The 19,670-nt window shown below is 38.4% G+C and overlaps 1 protein-coding gene across 1 annotated transcript in view; it reads right to left on the bottom strand.

The window, feature by feature from the left end:
- The window catches only part of DGKQ (diacylglycerol kinase theta), an 88,730-nt gene that overhangs the window by 49,156 nt on the left and 19,904 nt on the right, over window positions 1-19,670 (bottom strand). The window contains exons 3-6 of the mRNA XM_015652211.2: window positions 15,884-15,963; window positions 6,371-6,470; window positions 1,626-1,711; window positions 772-897 (exon numbers count right to left, since the gene is read on the bottom strand). Coding sequence (XP_015507697.1) covers window positions 772-897; window positions 1,626-1,711; window positions 6,371-6,470; window positions 15,884-15,963 — 392 coding nt within the window. The remainder of the gene's footprint in view (window positions 1-771; window positions 898-1,625; window positions 1,712-6,370; window positions 6,471-15,883; window positions 15,964-19,670) is intronic.

Here is a 19,670-nt window from a genome sequence, read left to right as displayed (position 1 = left end):
TATGTCAAGAGACTTGGAAGGATCACAAACCTCTTCCATTAAAAACAAAATGTTTTTATGCAGCTGCATGGAGAATTTTGAAGTCTCTGGTCTTCCACTCTATGGGGGAAATGGAAAAGGTGTGACTCATCTGGTACTACTTTCACTTCCATCATATTGTAATACGAGGTGGCATTAAGTGGATGGACTAATTGTTATCTGCACTGCACACTGTTTGTCAGTGTGTGAAAAGCTGTGGTTTCCAGAAGAATTATTGAAATGTACCATCAGCCTGCACAGGAAATCAACACGTGTCATATGAATGGAAAAACACAGAAACTGATATTGACAGCTTAAAAAAACCCCAACCACAGGTCAAGACCTATTCTATACTGAAATAAGAGAAAACATATTAGAATGATAAGTCTTTAACCTTGCAGAATTCATGATCTGAAAGAAATTCTGATTTCACATAGAAAGTGACTGCAGGCTTCCAACCACAGATCTATAATTGATTAGGCCCAGTTAAATTCCACTGGATTTACACAAAGCTTCACTGTAACATTGAGAGTTGCTCATTGAAGTGACTATGAGGAGGATTTAAAAAAATCAAATTTCCTACCTAACACATAACTATATATATATATATATTTAAAAAAGATTAAGTGTATTTACAAAGTGTATACAAAATATATATTTATACAGTGTGTGAATAAATTATGTTTGTATCAATTGTTCAAATATGCCCACATATATGTGGTTCCCACAAATACATGCAGCAGCACAACATACCATGATGCCACACCATTCACATCTCATGCCAGAGAGCACCTCAGAAGATCCACAGGTTTTTTTGCAAATTTCACAACGAGCACCTGAAGAAAGGTTTCCCTCCCTCCAGTGATGGTGGTAAGTATCCTGAGGGAACACATCAAGACTTAGCATTACCTGAATCAGATACAGATGCATCTTCAATACAACTTTAAAAAACAGTAATTCAAATAGCTCTAAGGAAATAGCAACAGAGACTAGGGCATTAAGTTTTTCTTAAGATAAATATGAATTTTTAACAATCTTACATTTCACTAAAAGAAGAAAATTTATCAAACTATCAAAAAATTTATTATAGTGGTTTTCCTTCACAGTCCACTACAACAAAATCCTTTTAAAAAAAAACATCCTATGATATCAGTATTCTGTATCTACTGTACTGTGAGAAGATAAGAAAATAGGCAGTCTTGCTTTAGTCAGACTGCAGGAAGCATGGATAAGAGAATGTTTGCCAGGGATACAAGGCAGCCAACAGCTCAACATACAGGGAAAAAAAAAAAAAAAAAAGTTCCAAGCCAGCTTTTGCAAAGCAAACGTATATAAAAGTTGCTTGATTATTTTTTTTAAAATTCTTAATTTGGAAGTTGCACATATTCCACAGACTTTTCAGTAAGAGTTCAAAAGCATCGTGAATATATCAGCATTTAAATTCATCTCACTCTTTGTAGTATATTCTGAAGTCACATATGTCTTTTGCCTGCCAAAAAGCAACCAGCTTTGATAACTGGTAGCATGTGAAATTCAAGACCAAGACTGCTCCTTTCTAGATCACAAAATGCACAACCACCTTCCCCTGCAGAGGCATCTGCACTTACATGGTCCAGGTGCCCATCCTGGTGACACTGCCGGCAGTCACTGCAAGCAAACAGGATACAGTCTGTGTGCACATGTAGCTCACAAACTAAAAGCACAAAAACAAGAAAACTTCTTTAGGATGGAAACCCCAGGGTTTTTCTGCATCTCCTTCCTCCCCCCCTTTAATTGTCCTCCACTACCCTTTTCACACCATACATTCTCTCCACGCTCTTCACATTCAGCAAAGAGAGACAATAAAGATATTTACCAGCATTGTTTTGTGTGTTCCCCCACTTCCTCTGTGTTAAAAAGATGCAACAAAATAAACAGGAAAGGCCAAGCTAATTTTGCTGACAAGAAGCACTCGTCAAATTTCTTCCAATTTCATAAAGTTAAATGTGTACAGCTGCTCGGTTTTGTCTCAGTTTCACAGGAACTGCTGCTTACTCCCAACATACCTGTGCCTGAAGGTTACTTTGAGTCAATCACCTTATGTAAGGTAAATCACTATTTCATTGTCAAAAAAAAAGGAAACCATTTCTCCAGAGCACTCTCCTAAGTAAGGTTAACACTGCCTTCCAAAATATTGTAGGTACTGTAGGTGGAAGAAGTTTTAGTGAAGCATGTAAAACTTTAGGCAAGTTTTGGTTTTAAAATACCTCCATTATTTAAAAGCTGACTTGAAATAGCAGACATGAAAGAAAAGAATCTGCAGTTTCATCCCTACAAGTGATGAGTTACAACCACCCCACCCCCACCCCCAGCCAATAACTAATAGATCTCAATACCTAGCTTCGTCATTTCAAGTGTTAGGAGGGTTCTCTGTGGACCTCAGAGACAGAGATGGATGAAAAAGATCCTTCTGTAGCTGTTTTGTAAATACTTGTATTGCTCTGGGAAGGCATCTGACTTTTCATCAAGTAAATGAAAGCATGAGACATTGACATTGACAAGCATCAAATTTTTCAAATACTTTTTCAGTTCTGGTCAAACAGGTTATTTCTCCAAGCATATAATAAAAATATGAGAACTGTAACCTGAAGATTGGAAGGTAGTAACTGCACATATTAGCACATTATCTGAAAGTATCTTGAAAGCAACATTATTAATTTACATAGAAAATAATACCCAATTTGAAATCTCTTTGGACTCTTTCAGAGCAGAATTGACATTGTGTTATTCTAACCCCATAGAAGACATAATCTACCATCACACCAGAGCAAAGACTCATGACTAAGTCAACCACAAACACACACAGCTCCCCATGCTGAATGTCTTCACTGCACTCAAGAACTTCTCTCAGCTGTGGCACAGTCACATTGTAGAATCCTCCACTCACATTTCTCCCTGTTAACAGACGTAACAGGAATATTTTCCAGTTCTGCCAATTCAACTAAACAGGCAAACTAGATGCTTTGAGTCATACTCTTGCTAATGTGAAAAGTGCCCATAGACAAATTTACAGCTTCAAGGAATTTACACAGAAGCATTGGGGGTTTTCTCATTAATTTTGCCAACACAGGCATGCACAGCCCCTTGCTATACTTTGTGAGAACACAGAGTGGGTTTTACCCTTGCTTTAATTCACATCTGCTGCTTCTAGCACCAAACCTAGCTCAGAATTGGTATGAAATACATTCACATAAATGGCAGGAGTGTCACAGGAGTTAATCTCTTAAGATGACTAACCCAATGTAGGAAAGAGGATATTTTTGAATGTTAAGATCAAATTAGAGGTCCTACAAAAAGAATGATCATCTTTATCAGCCATTCCACAAGCTGCATAATTGTTTAACTTGTAACAGAATAATGATCTTCTGTTTCAAGCTAGCTATGAAAGTTACTTATGATTGCCAAAAAACCCAACCTGATTCATTTCAGACACATGAACTTGAGCAAAAAGCCTTAAAATGTTAACTGCCTCATTCTTCAATAAATCTCCTTCTCCTTGCTTAATAAGAAACTTCAGCAACAAAAAAATGTTTGGATTACTCCAATTTATTTTATTTACTTTCCATCCCCTTTTTCTTGGAAATAAAAGGAAGAGCAACTCTCACCATCATGAGTCCAGGTTCAACTGACACCAGTGAAATCTGGTAGTAAAAATAGCTATCCAAAGCAATCAGTAACTGTCAGCAGAATTTGGAGTCAATCTATTGTCATTTCTACCAATGAAATATGTATTTATTTCACCATGGATTAATACACATACATCCTCATTTCTGAGAACAGGTCTCTGACAACATTTATGTGGCTAAAACCTTTTATTTCCTTTCAAGAAAGTTTATTCTATTTTACGATATAAACAGTGGAAAACAAATTATTTAAATTATTTCACAAGTACATTTAATTATGTCAATAATTTTTTTAGAAAATGATTGACATCATTACCCATCCTAACCCTCTTTTTTATCTTAATTATGGTAAAGAGTCCAGGAAAAGTTCTTAAATTTAGTATCAGACATGAACACCATAAACAAGACTAGATTTGTAGTATTAAACTAAGTATTAAACTATTATAAATAAACAAAAAAATTGGAATAAAGTTCAATATCTCCACCTGGATATCAAAGTTCTACAGCTTAAAACATTAGACTTCATAAACAAATTCCACAAGCATTTTTGAAGAGCAAAGGAAGAATCTCATGCATTTTATAAACTTCAGCTGCCCCCCTTTGTAAAATACATTTTAAAAAATTAGCAAACAAGTTGTAGACTTACTAGTATTCAGAAAGAGGGCTACTGAACAAGTCACACCACCCAAAATAGTAAAACTGTCAAACCCATGAGAGGAAAACAATTCAGAACCTTCAACGAAGCATAAAAAAAATTTCTGTGCATCTGTAATACCTAATTACAACAAGAAATTTCATGTATTTCATGTTCACAAACACTTAAATAGAAATATCTGAAAAAAATATTCCTTTGCACTTGTGTGATGGTTTTGGCTGGGGTACAGTTAATTTTCTTCACCGTGGCGAGAATGGGGCTGTGTTTTGGGTTTGTGCTGTACACAGGATTGATAATACAGGGATGTTTTAGTTATTCTTGAGCAGGGCTTACACAGAGCCAAGGCATTTTCTGCTTTTTGTACTGCCACACTGGGGAGGAAGCTGGGGGAGGTTGACAGGAGACACAGCCAGGGCAGGTGACCCAAAGTGGCCAAAGGAATATTCCAGACCATCTGACATCCTGCTATGTAGTTCAAGCTGCGTGCAAGAAGGAGGAAGGAGGAAAGAGTGGATATTTGGATTGATGGCACTTGCTCTCCCAAGTCGCTGTGAGACTTGAGGGGGGCCCTGCTATCTGGAGATGTGAAATATCTGTCTGCTCAAGGGAAGCAGGGAATGACTTTGTTTTTTTCTGCTGTCTTTGTGGGGGGGGGGGGGGTTTGCTTTCCACCTTATACTGTCTTTATCTCAACCCATGAGTTTTATAGGTTTTACCCTTCCAGTTCTCTCCCTGATCCCACTGGTGGGACAGGGAGTGAGCAGCTGTGTGCGGTGCTTGACTGCAGGCTGGGGTTAAACCACAGCAAATGGATACAATGCAAATGCAGTAGAATTAAGAGAGTAAGAGAGCAAAATTTAGAAAGCTTTGACTAAATTGGATCACTAAACTCAAGCTATTTGCAATAGTTAAGAGGTAACTAGTGGTAATTATTTTATTTTCAAATTTTTATGTCTATCTCACAGCACATAGGTTCTGACTCTTATTTCCTAGATCGCTAGAAAATGATTGGTCCTTCCAAAGGTTTGGTCCTACCAAACCTTCCTGGTCACATGGTGACTATACTAAGTGACATATTCCCACTACTCAGAACATTTTGCCTCCATTATGCAACTCAACAGACAAAAGCAGGAACAGAAATACTGCACCATTCTAAGTCTAAAATTCCCTGATCAAAGAGGATTGCTTCCCCTACACATAGAAAAACGATATTCAGTAAGACATAATCTTTAGCAAAACTTATTTTAGCAAAAATTTTGGAAGCAACAAAATTCCTTGAAGAATTGGTTCTTCATTCATCAGACTTTTTTTTTTTAACAGTTCAGAGGTAATATTCCTATAAAACAGTAAATTCTATTTAACCTCACAACTCAACTGAACAATTAATAGACATTTAGGTCAAGGGAGAATTGAAGAGCTGTCCTATATCAAAATCAGTCATGTACTCATGCCAACATGCATCTCAAATAAAAATCACTGGTATTTCAGTGATTTCTTTAATTACTGTTTTTTCAGAGAATCCATGTCAGAACACTCAGAGCAGCACTATTTTGACAAATAATATTTTCAAATATCTTTCCATTGAAGGTACCTCATCCTCATTACAAGTAACAGACATCTGAGACTAGTAACACAGGAAATTCTACATTCTTTTCTAGAAATATGAATACCTGATGATTCTCTGTATCAAATGTTTCCACTGGAAACAGAAATAAATTACCGCAACAGGATGAGTCTTTCTTTTGCCCTAATTGCTCCTCATTCTTTGTCCATCTCAGGCAGGGATACATTGCACACCACCACAGACTTGCTCAAAGCAAATTGGAGGAAAGATGAACAAAGCATACAGGTTTGACAAAGTTTGCACTTTATCAAAGGTGGTTGGTTTGTTATTCCTTAGTTTGAAGTACACTTTCCCACGACCAACGAATGGATAGCAAACAAACCAAAAATCTCTCAAGCACTCGAGGTATGCAGTGAAACTGTAGGTTACTGGGTGACACACAGACGGCCGTACGAGTAGGGTTCAAGTTACCTTCACATCGAAAGGCAGGAGACTCCAGGGACTTCCTGCACACAGTGCAAAACTTTCTTTTGTAATGTCCTGGAGGCCCAAAACAGTGTGCAACTGGAACCTGCCAGCAAAGAAAGCATAAGACATCATCAATTTCAACTTCCAAAGTGTCAGATAAAATTCATAGAAGCTGCTTTATCTTGCAACAACAGGGCAGTAAACTTAACTAAGCACAAGAATAAATAGACAGATGAAGCATCCTTTAAAAAATAATCATACTTAGAAGTATATTTTAAATATATTAATGTATGTATTTTAAATACTTTAATATACCCGGTTTTTAAATTTTTGGGAATTAATAGGTATTGTATGTATTTTTAAGTGCTGATTAGCTTCTTGAAGATTCACAGCAACATGAATCCAAAGGCTTCCTTTGGGACCTACCTGTAATCGCAGTTTATCTTGTAAGCATTTTTTATTGAATCAAGGAGAATTAAAGAATAATTACTGCACAGGTGAACAAAATATCCTAAAGACATACACAAGACAACTTTTAACATCTCAGTGCTGCCACAGTTCAATGCTCTCCACATGCCTTTCACTTCCTCTCCAAATACAGCCTGGGCACTGGCTGATCAGGACAAAGGGACTGGCTGGTTCCCCCTGATTTATCCAAAGCTTCAAATGGAATGGTGCAGAGATCCAGCTCCTGAGGTACCTCCAGACTGAGGTTTCTCTTGACTGTAGGTTGAAAATCATACACGATGACTTTCTCTTGCAAGAGCTGTCTGTACCAACAGTTTTGGCAAATGTGTTTCTTATTCGCTTAGTTTAAATTGTTTTCCTCTTGGTTAGTGATTAATAATGAAGATGGGAAGTGTTAGTACCAAAGGAACAACAAATGAAAAGAAGAAAAGTAAAGAATAAGAAACACACTTAAGCTTCATACCTGTTCTAGAGGCTGCTCCTCCTACAAGATGCACAGCTGTGCTAAAGTGACATTCGCATTAGAAAGAAGTAATGTAACTGCTTATGTAACTGTTAACGTTTCAAGTACTAGAATCCAAAAGCATTCCATAAAAGTTTGCCATTATTTAGGTATTTAGTATTATGCATTTCACATGCCCTTCTTGGTCTAATGAACACATCAAATTTATGTTGTGGTTGTACTTCTGGTAAAAGCTGACAAATTATTACTTAGGTTTCAAATGAAATTAATCATTCCCAGTAAAACTTTTGAAGTAGTGACTTCAGATACATGTAATCACAGATAGCACCTTTTCCTCTCAGATGCACTGGTAAAAAATCCTTGAAGGTTATTCATCAGGATTTGAATTTTTCTCCTTCTATATCGAGGCTTTCCTGAGAACTATTAGCAGCAAACCTGACACACACTGTGAACACAGAACTTGATGACCCACAGAGTTGCTTCCAGTTACAGAAATTCAATTCCCATAAGATTTTTCTGCCTCAGAAAGTATGGGGACAGTTGCATCAAACAATCCCGTAATTCAAGCATGAACAATAAAAGAAGTGAGATAAAGTTTTGTGGGATGCAACATAAGGACAAAAAAATGCTGGAAGTTTAATAAGAAAAAAATCTGTAACCCCCAAATGCGCAACATGTGGTTGCTCCAGTGCTCCTCAGAATTAAGCTTTGGGAGACAAGAGGACAGAGTGGTATGAAATATGCTTGCATTACCAAACATGAATAGCATAGTGCACAGCAGCTGACCACTGAAACAGAGTCAGCAGCTTACTGCCCCAGCAGACAGTATTGTCCAGAGGAATCCTTGGTCCCTGACTGACCAGGCAACTGCCCATTCAGATCACAGGCTCCCCACCAAGCTGGGCTGACAGGTAATCCACAAACTTCATACCAGTATCTCCAGTATGATATATAACAGCATTGCCTCCAAAAGCTTGAAGTTTTAACTTTGTGTACAAGCTGGGGATTTAAAAATACAGCTAAACCACTCTTTTTGGGTCCATATCCTACTCCCACCAGCCCAAACTGGAATTTCATTCTCTGCAGCTCTCCATCTTTGACATGAAGTTTATAGCTGCCTTACATATCTTTTTTTTAAAAAATCAGAATAATCTAGTCACATAATATATGTTTACAAAAATATATATCCTGGGGGGGAGGNTTATCCTGGAAAGCCTAAGAAGCTTTAATCAAACTATCCCAGATTTTATTTGAGGCTCCTAATCCCTGCCCACCCCGCTACTTCTTCAAGAGAAGAAACAAACCTCTCTGTACAGTGACATACAAATTACTTGGGTTCAGTTATTGTGGAGGTAAAGTGCCAGAGCTGTCTTCTCACTTTAGCTTCTCCAAAAAAGAAGTTTGCTGGGAGAAGGCCACTTGCACAAAATTCATTCTGCACAATGAATGCATATGCAGAAAGTTGGTAAGAAACGGCTGTGTGAGCACAACCCAACACAGACACTGCAACTGTGAGAGTACTGGAAAGCCCTAGTGGGATTTCTTCAGGCAAGAAGAAATCTTTTTCTGCAGTTCCCAACCTGTCTTCAGGTTTCAAGCGTCATCTTTAAGTGCCCTACTCCTACCACAGCCTCAAGCACCATGCAGCCACCCAAGGGAGAAGAATTCCCCCTGGAATCAGACACATTTAGCTCTGAGGTGGTGAACAAACTGCTTTGGACATGCAGCATGAGCATTTAACCCCCATTTGAAACACAGGGAACTCTTCTTCTGGCCATGAGTCTGGCTTAAGCCTAGCTTAGAAATGCGGGTTGTTCATTATTGTCAGAGGGAGGTTCTGCTGAAAAAAACATGTGAAAAACAGTGTTTATTTTGGGAAAAAATTGTGAGAAAGGACTTTGACAGAAGGTGAACTTATTCAGGGGTTGACTGTAGAATCAGAAAACTCAAGGGAAGGAGAACAAGCCTAAATTCTTCAGCTGTTCAGACCATGGTGACAATTGTCTGAAGTCTCAAGTCATTGTCAAAGAGAAGGGAATAACTCGCTGATTTAAATGTTAAGGCAGGGTGGAGAAGGGGGAAAAGGAAAAAAGAAGTTTCTTTAAATTCTTTCTTACAAATCAAGCCAAAGAAACTTTGTTTTTCATGAGTGGTCCTCCTAACATGCTTTGGAAGATGATCGATATAAAAGCAGTGTAGAGCCTAATGGAAAATGGGTGGGAGCAAGATGGAAAAAGAGAGAAGATAAAAGAGCAAATACAACCTAACAAACACATCAATTACATAATGTTTCTTCCAACACATTTTGGTTGCTGAACAAGTTCCAAACACCTATATTAAAAAAAAATATTTAAAATTCAGACTAGAAAAGCCAGTGAGACATTATGCAAGAATACAGAACATATTATTGCCTAGTTTATATCCACCTCTGCAAGTACAGCAAAGTACAGAAGCTTAAGGTGGCTAACAGAATATGTTAATAATTTATGAGAGTTTAAAACTGCTTTTCCAATCCATCTACCTAAATTACCTTATGAAAACCACAAAATCGATTTCCGCAGAAAAATACGGAAAATTTCTTCTAGTAATACCATTAAATGACATCTAAGTGCCCTTACAATATTGATCAGAAGCATATCAACAAAAAGTATAATGGTAACACACCAGCATGATCTCCAGGATGACTCTGCACTCAGAGACAAGATACTCCTAGTTCCTGCTCTATTTCCTGCCATCCGTTAAAGAATGCAAAGCATTAGAGAATGTAATACATATTTGTAAATGCTCCTATCAGCCTGTAATAAAATTTGATCCTATAGAAACCCAAGACTTAGATTCCAACTCCTTCAGTGCAATCTGTGGAAGTGCACAACAGCTCTAGAGTAACCAAAAAGAATGGCAGTAAAATGCTTTTAAAATCCACACTTTAGAAGAAAAACAAAGGATAGACTTGCTTTCTTTTGATAGTGCCTTTTAAAATTGTTCCTCATCCTCAAACGTCACAGGATATAAAGCATGTGACCAACAGTATATCATAAATTCAAGTACTCTTCCACTAAGGTGGATGTACTTTGTACAGAGTGGCCCATCTACCCTCCAGACCCTCTGATGTGTGTACAGAGTCAGGCCAGGCTGCCCTACTGGTCTGCAGCCTTCAGGATGCCTCAGCAGGGGGAAAAATACGGCTCTAGGAAGGCCTGTTTTTCACCCAGCAGCACCTCCATTTCTACCATCTCTGGCAGAAGAAAGTTTCATCTTGAATCATGCGGAAAATACTTCCAGGTGTGAAGGGCAATGAGAGAAACACAGATATACCAAATGCCAGTGTGACAGCTGCTGTCTTGGGCAGTCTTAAAGAGGAACTACCTACTAAAAACTTTTCCTAGGCCTATGTCTAGATATTATTTTGCCCACACATCTCCTTTTCCATCACAGCAGGGTGACTTGCACTTGGCATGACTCTGTAAAAAATACTGGGGAGACTAAGAAACCAGGGTGGCAGGACCTAAAATAGTGTGGGGCTGAACAGCTTTCAAGCAGGAAATGGTACAGAGAAAGAAGGATACTAAGACTCTCAACAGCAGCCTCCAAAGGTTGAGTAAAAGGTATTAAGATCACTAGCTTGCAAATCAAAAACACTGTTGCATTTTAAGGATAAGCAAAAGCATCTTGGAAGCAACCATCTTCACACCCATAAGGGCAGTCACACGGGGCAATGTCAAAGACTGCTCTCAACATAAGGCCAAAAAAAATATGCTGATAAAAATTAAAATGGTGTTTCTGAAATAAAAATATGTATGGATGTTTAAGTGTAGAAGCGCTTCCCTATCTAAAGTTTTTAATGCTCACTCCAACACCATAAACCTCTGCTCTAGGGAGGTAGATATGGTGAACACACCTTGCTACACCCCATGACTGTTCTGTCCAGGCCTAGGCTATTCCCTCTCTGAGAGAAGCTAACAACTTTGTGATTCATTTATTGTGCTTACTGACATCTTCAATTACTTCCTTATTACTCAGTAATCACAAACAGCACTTTGATTTGTATGAAACATCTTATAGAGTAGCAAAATATTTCTGCAACTTGAATACAGTGTGTACTCTGAAAAGTCCTCCATTTCTTTCATTTTTTAGGGATAATGCATATCAACTACTCATCACTTGTGTCCAAACTGACAGTCTTGCTCTGAGCACTTGATTTATTGGCTGGTGTTTAAAGGGAATATAAGTATGCTTTACATATGGCAGTTCTGAAATGAAATAAGAATGAAAAGTGAAATGGTGTCTCAAGATATAATAGGACAGAGGAGACAAAATCAAATACTTAATTATCAAAATTTTAATTGGGGCTAATGCAAGGGAATGATGCACACATCTATATGCTATCTCACTATATTCAGGATCATTTTTCTTCATCCTACAGACCCCTGTGACAGGACATTTGGCCTCATATGCTCCAAGGTCTCAAGGACCCTGTACAGTGGATAATACATCCCATACTATTTCAAACCAGAATTATATGATGCTGCTACTCAAAAGTAAGAGCTGTGCAAAAGCTTTCCACTGCAATTAAGAGTTGCTTAGCCTAGTATTTTTTGCACTGTAAAGAAAAAATTATATACAAAAGTCACTCCTTGCTTTTATTTCTACAGAGGAAATCAATGTCCATGTCCTTTTATCAAGACAAAGATTAAGAATTAAAACAAACACAGTGATGTCCCATAATGCTTCTTAAACTGAAGAGTCATTGATACAGCTGCAGAGCTAATCCGGGTATTCATATCAAGTTTCAAGAGAGCATAATAAGAATCTCAGAATCTCCTGAATTTACGAACTTGGAGGAGCTAGCCCTTCCTTCCTTTAAACTGAGGTTCCACTTCAGGGAGAAAAGGGAGAAAACTTCAGTGCAGTGCCAAGACTACCAGCAAGCAGTTTTGACCCTCATTTGGTTCCAAATTATGCCATGTGATTGTCTCCAAGCAACTGCCTTGCTGAAGCAACATAAGCATGGGTCATGTGCTGGAGAGCTGGAGAGTGACCTTCTTGACAGAAGATGGTCAGTGTGACCCAGAAAGGCCCTGGTAAAATCACAGAGTCAGAGAATGGAAACGAACCTTTCAAAGTCATCTAGTCCAAACTCCCACGAGTGAGCAGGTACATCTTCAACTAGATCAGGTTGCTCAGAGCCCTGTCCAACCTAGTCTTGAGGACTTCCAGGGATGGGGCATCTACCACCTCTCTAAGCAACATGTGACAGTATTTCACCACCCAATCCTAGTCAGAATGCATCCCCTTTTAGTTTAAAACCATTACCTCTCATCCCACTGCGATGGCCCCCCCCAGAAAGATTCAGATTGTCGCCACTGACCCAAATAACCACACTCCACACAGCTGAATCCAGCAACAAGAGGGAGAAACTCAGGTCAGCAGACAAGGACAAGAGCAGAGACCCCTGCAAGCACTACAGCCTTCCTGTTCCTTACCCCAGCCCATGAATGCAGCAACTTTCTTTACAAAGGAAAGTTTTATTTTTAGCACAAAAAAGATTCAGAAGCTGATAACCTAAACTAGCATTTTCCATTCTACACAACCCTGTTTAAGAACAGCACACAGCAAAGTCTTGTGAGCAGACTTTAAAACCTTATTAAAATGGAAATGTTTAGAAACCATTAGAGCAATGCACTAACACAGCAACAAGTAAAAAATAAACATAGCAAATGCTGAACATCACTAAAGTATTCTTCACGTGGTCTCATTTCAATTCAGTTTTCCAAGAACAGCTATATAGAAAATATACAGACTTCTAAGAAGCTGTAATACAGCTTCAATTCCAACCTAAAAATGGAAAACAAAACTTCACATTTCACCTCCAAAAAGGTTTTGTTTTTACTGTTATTTTGATTTGTGTTGGTGTTTGGGTGTGGATTATTTTTTGTCCTCCCTTCCTCCCTTTTTTTTTAAAAAACATGCACTGCAAAGAAGGTAAATACTTATGTAGGAAATAGTTTAAATTTAAAAAAGTTGCTGGGACCTTACCATTGGAACAAACTGTATGCCCTGCAAACTTTTCAGAAGACTGATCCATGAAGGCTTGTTTAGAAACATCATGACCTGGATCCAATACTAAATGCAGGTGACAGTGATTTACAATAGAGAAAAAAATTCATAGGTCAGCCTTAAGAACGAATTAATCAAGAATGTTCTGAGGCTGGATGCAGTTGTGGCATGCTTGTGACTCTGTAGGCTTTTACTTGACCCTGGGAAGGAAATCCTACTGACAGGAATAAAAGTTTCCACCAAACATCTGCTGAAAAATTATTCTCTGATCAGTTGACTTAGTATCAAAAGACACACATTCTGATGAGCTTTAGCAATTGCCATCTTCTCTAGATGAAACTCAGACAAGTAAAATAAAAAAGTCTAATTTCTGTAATACACTGAATATTGACATAGCTGAAAGAACTATCAGAAAAAAATCCCGCCAGTGTTCCCTCCTACGTCAGACCTTTTGATAAATAAATAATCTGAAAGGAGAGATTAAGAAAATAAACTTTCCACAAACTGTATAAATGGCTGCCATTTGTTTTTCACTCTGTTATATTTTTTACGCAAATGCCAAGTCTGGTATTTACTTTGACAGGGCCTGCATGCAAAATGACATCTCCCATATGGCAGACTTCACTTGTACAGCTGATCAGGATTAATGCAACTTGGATGACCACGTCAAGGAGGACATGACTGTCCAGAACGAACAGTACAATCCAGAGTTTTCAAAATAAAATCATTACATCTCAGGACAGAAAACACAGAAAACTCTTTGCAGTTAAACACAGCAACGCTGAACTGCAAACAGTTTCAAACACTGACACCACCATCAAATAACTATCCTCGCTGTGCAGTACAATTTGTGTTTATTGTTTACAGATAAATCACAAGATAAAAATTATGTTTTGGGGCAGATAGATTACAGGGAATGTAGAGAACAAGAGAGAAAAAAAATTACACTGACGTCTACAACTGATGCAAATGGGAACATTAGTAAGTTTAAATGGAGGATTTTTACCATATAAAAGCAAAAGAACAAATACTATTTTGAACAATGAATTAAATTTAGAGCAAATCCACAAAAGAAGAAGTCATAAATGTTTACAACACCCACATTCTGAATTAAATTACTGTTTTCCAGTTGGTTTTTTGCCATCTCCCTAAAGGCCCTTGGATACCTATATCATCTGGTTCACTATTCCTTTTGCTACAATGACTGTGAGGATACTGAAACAGCAGAAGATGCTAATTCTTAGTAAAAGCATTTCTCATTACCTGCATGTCCCTTTACCATGTGTTCTAAGATTAACAGCAGTGTTGTTTACTGTTTCACTGGAAAATTTCTATGTATCAGATGCCTTTTTGAAGCCCCTCAAGATGAAAGGTATGTAAGGAAAGAGGAAAAGCAAAAAAAAAAAAAAGAGAAAAAGTAAAATTTTGCATTGGCAAACCCTAGCAGGTTTATCATCTAGACAAAGCATATTGAAGGAAAAAAAATGGGTAATTTCTATCTCTCCAATCCCTGTAACAAAAATTGTTTTCAAACTTCATCTTACCCCCTACAAAGGCTTCCACAATGAAAACGAACTTGTAAAACATTTTACAACACAAAGAAGGGAATCAGCTTCATAGGTCTACACAACAGATTCCCATAAATGTGCTTTGAGTCAGCAAGGTCTGTAATGAACATGACTGATTTTACAGCCATGTCTCATTCGACTTTTGCCTATGGCTCCTTAAGGTATTTGTAGCATTTTAATACTTCTCTAGCAAATTTCTCATGCCCTTCCCCCCTTTCGTTCCTCTTCTGTCATCCTTTCCCAAATGGATTACACACTGTTTCTCTTCAGTTTAGCTTCTTAATACCTTAGTTGCTTCTTATTATCTTCTGTAAAGTTGATTCATGTTTCACACCCTTTGAATCAACCTCTTACACATAAAGTCTTGTGGGAGAAGGTCACAAGCCATCTGAAAGCAAGTACTTTATTACTTACCAAAATCAATTCTGAACTACTGTAATGAATTTAAGTCCTGCCCTCTTTTTTTGCCTTTCAAATCCTATACTTAAAATGCAACAATTTTATTCTCTAGACACAATAAACACAAAGATTCTCAAGATACAGCAATCAACAGAAGACAAACACAGCTCCTTCACTAGGCACAGAAGCTTAATATGTAATAGCTGTAAAAAAACTGGTGATATACACAGTTCATCTTTATGACACATGGTGCAGCTTTCATCAGTCATTCCCTCCAATATTGCAAGACTTCCAGGTAATGACACACAGTAAGAACATCTGGTAACATATAAAAAATGCAAATAACTGGTCTTCAAAGACAGCTACCTACAGCTGCTGATAGCAGACTTTTCAAAGGAAGTGTAGCTTTGCCTGTGAGCAGCTATAAAAGCTTCAGTGATGACTAATACAATTTTTGCATTATGATATGAAAAAAACTACTGCTATATGGCATCATGTTCATTAGTGATAAATATGTGGTGTTACCCCAAGAAAGAGACAAGCCGGAGTCTCTTTACTCACCCTCACAAGGCTGGGAGCAATACATGAGCATGGTATCTTGATATTCTTGAGGCACTTTTCATGAGACATGAAGTTGCAAACTGTGGAAATAATAAGAAACAATAAGAACTGTGAACAACTCCTCACAAGCAAGGGAGTTTAAGAAACATAAACAAACAAAACAAAAAGTGGAGTCAAATACAATTAGGAATACATCTTTTCAAACATGTTTGCTATCCCCTAGGTTTGAGAATGTACACAACTGTCATACCCTGAGCAGTACATGAACTCCAAGTACTACTAAGATGCTGGCAATGGAAAAGGAAGGAGAGTTTATCCCAGAACAGTACAAGCCTACTGCAAGTCATGTCCTCCCACACTCTCTCCATGAGCATCAAAGTGAGTTCTTACATTTCAAAAAAAGTTTCAAACAGTCCAAAACAGCTCTTTGCTATAGCTGAAGCAGAAGGACATGTTTTCAAGTGAATTATTCTACAAGCTAGTGCATGTGACACAAATGTGAAAAGACAAAGTACTGTTACAACCTGAGTATAATGGACAAAGGAAACAAAATTCAAGGTTGCCAATTATAGGCAGCTTTGAAAGTCTAGAGTAACTATTTCTTTTATTACAGGTTTATAATTCCATATAAGCTCCATAAAGCATGCTTTCAAGCATGACAGTGTTAAAAAAGATCATTTCTCATGGAGGGGATACTTTTCACAGCTTCTTACCATGAATTTGCATTACATTAAGCTGTAGGGATTCTTTATTTCATTCCCACCACTTCTGATTAATTAGGAACTAATAAGCCATGCAGCTATGGATTTAGAGTCCTCTTTCTTTCAGAATTACTCTCCACCAGTTCAAGCTTGAAGCCTTGTACAGGTGCTCAGGTCCTGACCTCTTGAGTGGAAGCTCAGACCTCTCCCAGTGCCAGGGCAGAAGATCACTTGTCAGCAGTGGCTGTTGCTGTACACAGGGGGTTTTCCCATCCCTGCTTTTCATAAGCACAGTGTACCACTTCCTAAATTTCACAAGTATCTGACAACACCCCAAGTGCTTCAAACTTCCCATCTGCAGTCCATTGCTGCCACTGACCATATGCACGAGTGCCACCAAAAGCACCCCTTTCTCCAGCTCATTAACTTTTAATTGCACAACACTGCTTCTTCCAAGCCAACTGAAGCATTAAAATCCAGGTCCACTTCTCTAAATGGCTTATTGCTAGCCCATGCAAAGTAAATTTTCCTTTTGGTAGCACAAAAAGGATGCCACCTTTCCTTTCAGTACTCATCTATTATGAGCAGTAGGCAAGTTTTCTTTCTCATTAATCTGCAAGTCAGAAAAAAAAAGCACTCTAAGCCATTTTGTTCAAATGTGCTGTCATCCATAGCGGAACCTGGAATGATTACTGCACTGATGAAATCAAGTGGGAAGAAGCAGAACTGAATCTTCTGCTGTGTGCTATGAAATGTTACATGCACCTCTAAGGTTTATGGCTGTTTCCAAACAAATAGGGCAGATTAGGGAAGGAAACGGTCAAAGAAAGGGTGATAAAGTGGATTCTTGCAGCTGCAAATGTAGTTGCTTAACAGATTTGGAGGTGATCTCTATGGTGGGCAGGAGCACAAAGCCTATCAGCACCGAGGAGACCAAAGAAAGCAAAGTCATTGTCCAGGCAGAGGAAAGATGCATCTCCTGCCCCAGAAAAAACAGTGAATGGATGTTTCAGACAAGGAGCAAAACAGGAAGGTGCATAAAAATTTTAATTGTTTGAATGCATACAGAAGAAGACAACAAAAAAAGAAAATTTGTTTCCTAAAATGTCGGCCAGAAAATCGAAGCATTTGCAAATAATCAAATTAAGGAATATCAGGAGACAAACAGTAGGAGATAAGCAATGCCCAAACATGGAAGATAACATTTCCAGTGAAAGATTTTCACACGTTTTTCAGGAGCTACTCACACAACTCCTCCTCTGCTTGTCACATTCCTCGGGATGAAATTACTCCTACAAGTCACCATTTTGTTTTTATTTTGCACATTCCACACAGAAAGAAATAAACCCAAAATGGCAGCAAACTGAAGCATTAACAGAATTGCTGATATGGGCAGGAAGGAAAGGGGAGAGGTGGCAAAATCCTACATTCATATCAATAGTCTTAGAGAGGCTTAATTAGGTCTAAGTTCTGACTTAGAACCTTAGGAGAGGGTTTGTGGGTTTTAAGGGATGACATTTCATTAGGAAAAACAAGCCAGAAGACATTGTGTGTGAAGTCTCAGAAGATGAAATGCAAAACTCTAAGGAAAAAGCATTTAAAGGAAGAGGACAGGCTGATCTCTTTAAAGGATGAAAATTTCCTCATCCATACAAACTCAGTGATGAGCTACAAGCAGGCACATCTATGGGTTGTCTAAGTAAAAAGAAAGCAATTTCAGTTGCAGCTTTCAGACACTGTACAAAACATTTGCTTAAAACTTTAGGGGGTTTTATGTGGTCTCTCCAAGCCACTGGACAGGCATACAGCACCAACCATATTTGACAAGTTTACCTTGAGGCTTTCTGCTATTCAATAATAAATTACTCCTTTTTTTGTGAAAAACAAGGTATTGCTAATGCTCAACAAGAAGCCATTTGGCCATTGGGCATCACAGTGCTGCTCCCTGTCCACATGGAGCACGGTATCTGTCTTTACAGCAGGCTCTGCCCATCACTTCCGAGCCACTTTTCCTACCACATTCTGTTTGACTTGGTGTTTTAACAAAGATAAAGGCCATGTGTACATACAGAAACTCACGGTACGTACAGCCAGAACCTCTCCAACATACACTTGAAAAGAAACAGAAATCTTTCTCCAGGCCTCCCCAGCAAGGCAGGACATAAAAGCTGGGAATCACTGTAACTCATAAGCTGTGTAGCACTTCCTAGAAAAAGGATGGCTATTTATACCCTCCAATATGTCACACTTTTTCCACATAAACATTTTTCTCTCTGTCCTCAAGACAGACTTCAAAGCAGAATCCAAAAGTAGGAAGAGGAAAACAGTGAATTATGCCCTGTAGGGACTCTAGGTATGTATTGGTGTCCCATGCAAATGGTGGCTGGGTGAGAAGTGCTCATGAAATATCAGATATAACACATAATCTTCTCCCTCTTTTGAAAAGACGACTTAGCCCTGAGAAAAAGTCTAGATGGTGTTAAAAATTACTTATGCTTCCTCTTTGGGAAAATATTCACCATAATTCAGTTCTGGCATTTTTCAAAGAGAAATTTATATTTGTATTTTAACATGTTAGGTTTCATTTAATTTTTTTCTTTTCTCTTGAACACCGAAGTCTAACTTTGCATTTGATAAACATATTTATAAGTAGAACTATCAAACTGCTCTCCACAGAAGGTAAAGGACTATCAGCACAAGAACAAAATTTATTTGATACTGTCCTAGAAGGGTAATCAGTTCAAAACAAGACTTAGTGTGGATCTACTCAAGAGAGAGCACTCATTTTGGGCTTAACAAAAGCACCTGCAAAGTGACTTGCAGTTCTTCCTCCAACCCTCCATTGTCTGGATTGTTTTCCTGCCAGTCACCCCCTGCCCGGAGGTTTTTATGCTCCAGTACTACAAGCAGCCGCACAATCTGCTTCTTCCAACAATCCGCTGTCCTCACTGCAGGCTGCCACCACGCTTGGGTTTTGCAGCTGGCGCTGTGCTACTCACAGCGGAGCCGCCAACATTATCATGGCCACCAGCTACATCCAGGACTCCCAAAAATAGACAGCTGCTGCACAGGAGGATAGAGGGGAG

Source organism: Parus major, chromosome Z (assembly GCF_001522545.3).
Source record: "Parus major isolate Abel chromosome Z, Parus_major1.1, whole genome shotgun sequence".
In the NCBI taxonomy this organism is placed as follows: Eukaryota; Metazoa; Chordata; class Aves; order Passeriformes; family Paridae; genus Parus; species Parus major.
The sequence above is the reverse complement of the archived record's forward strand: the minus strand, read 5'-3'. Positions and strand labels throughout refer to the sequence as shown.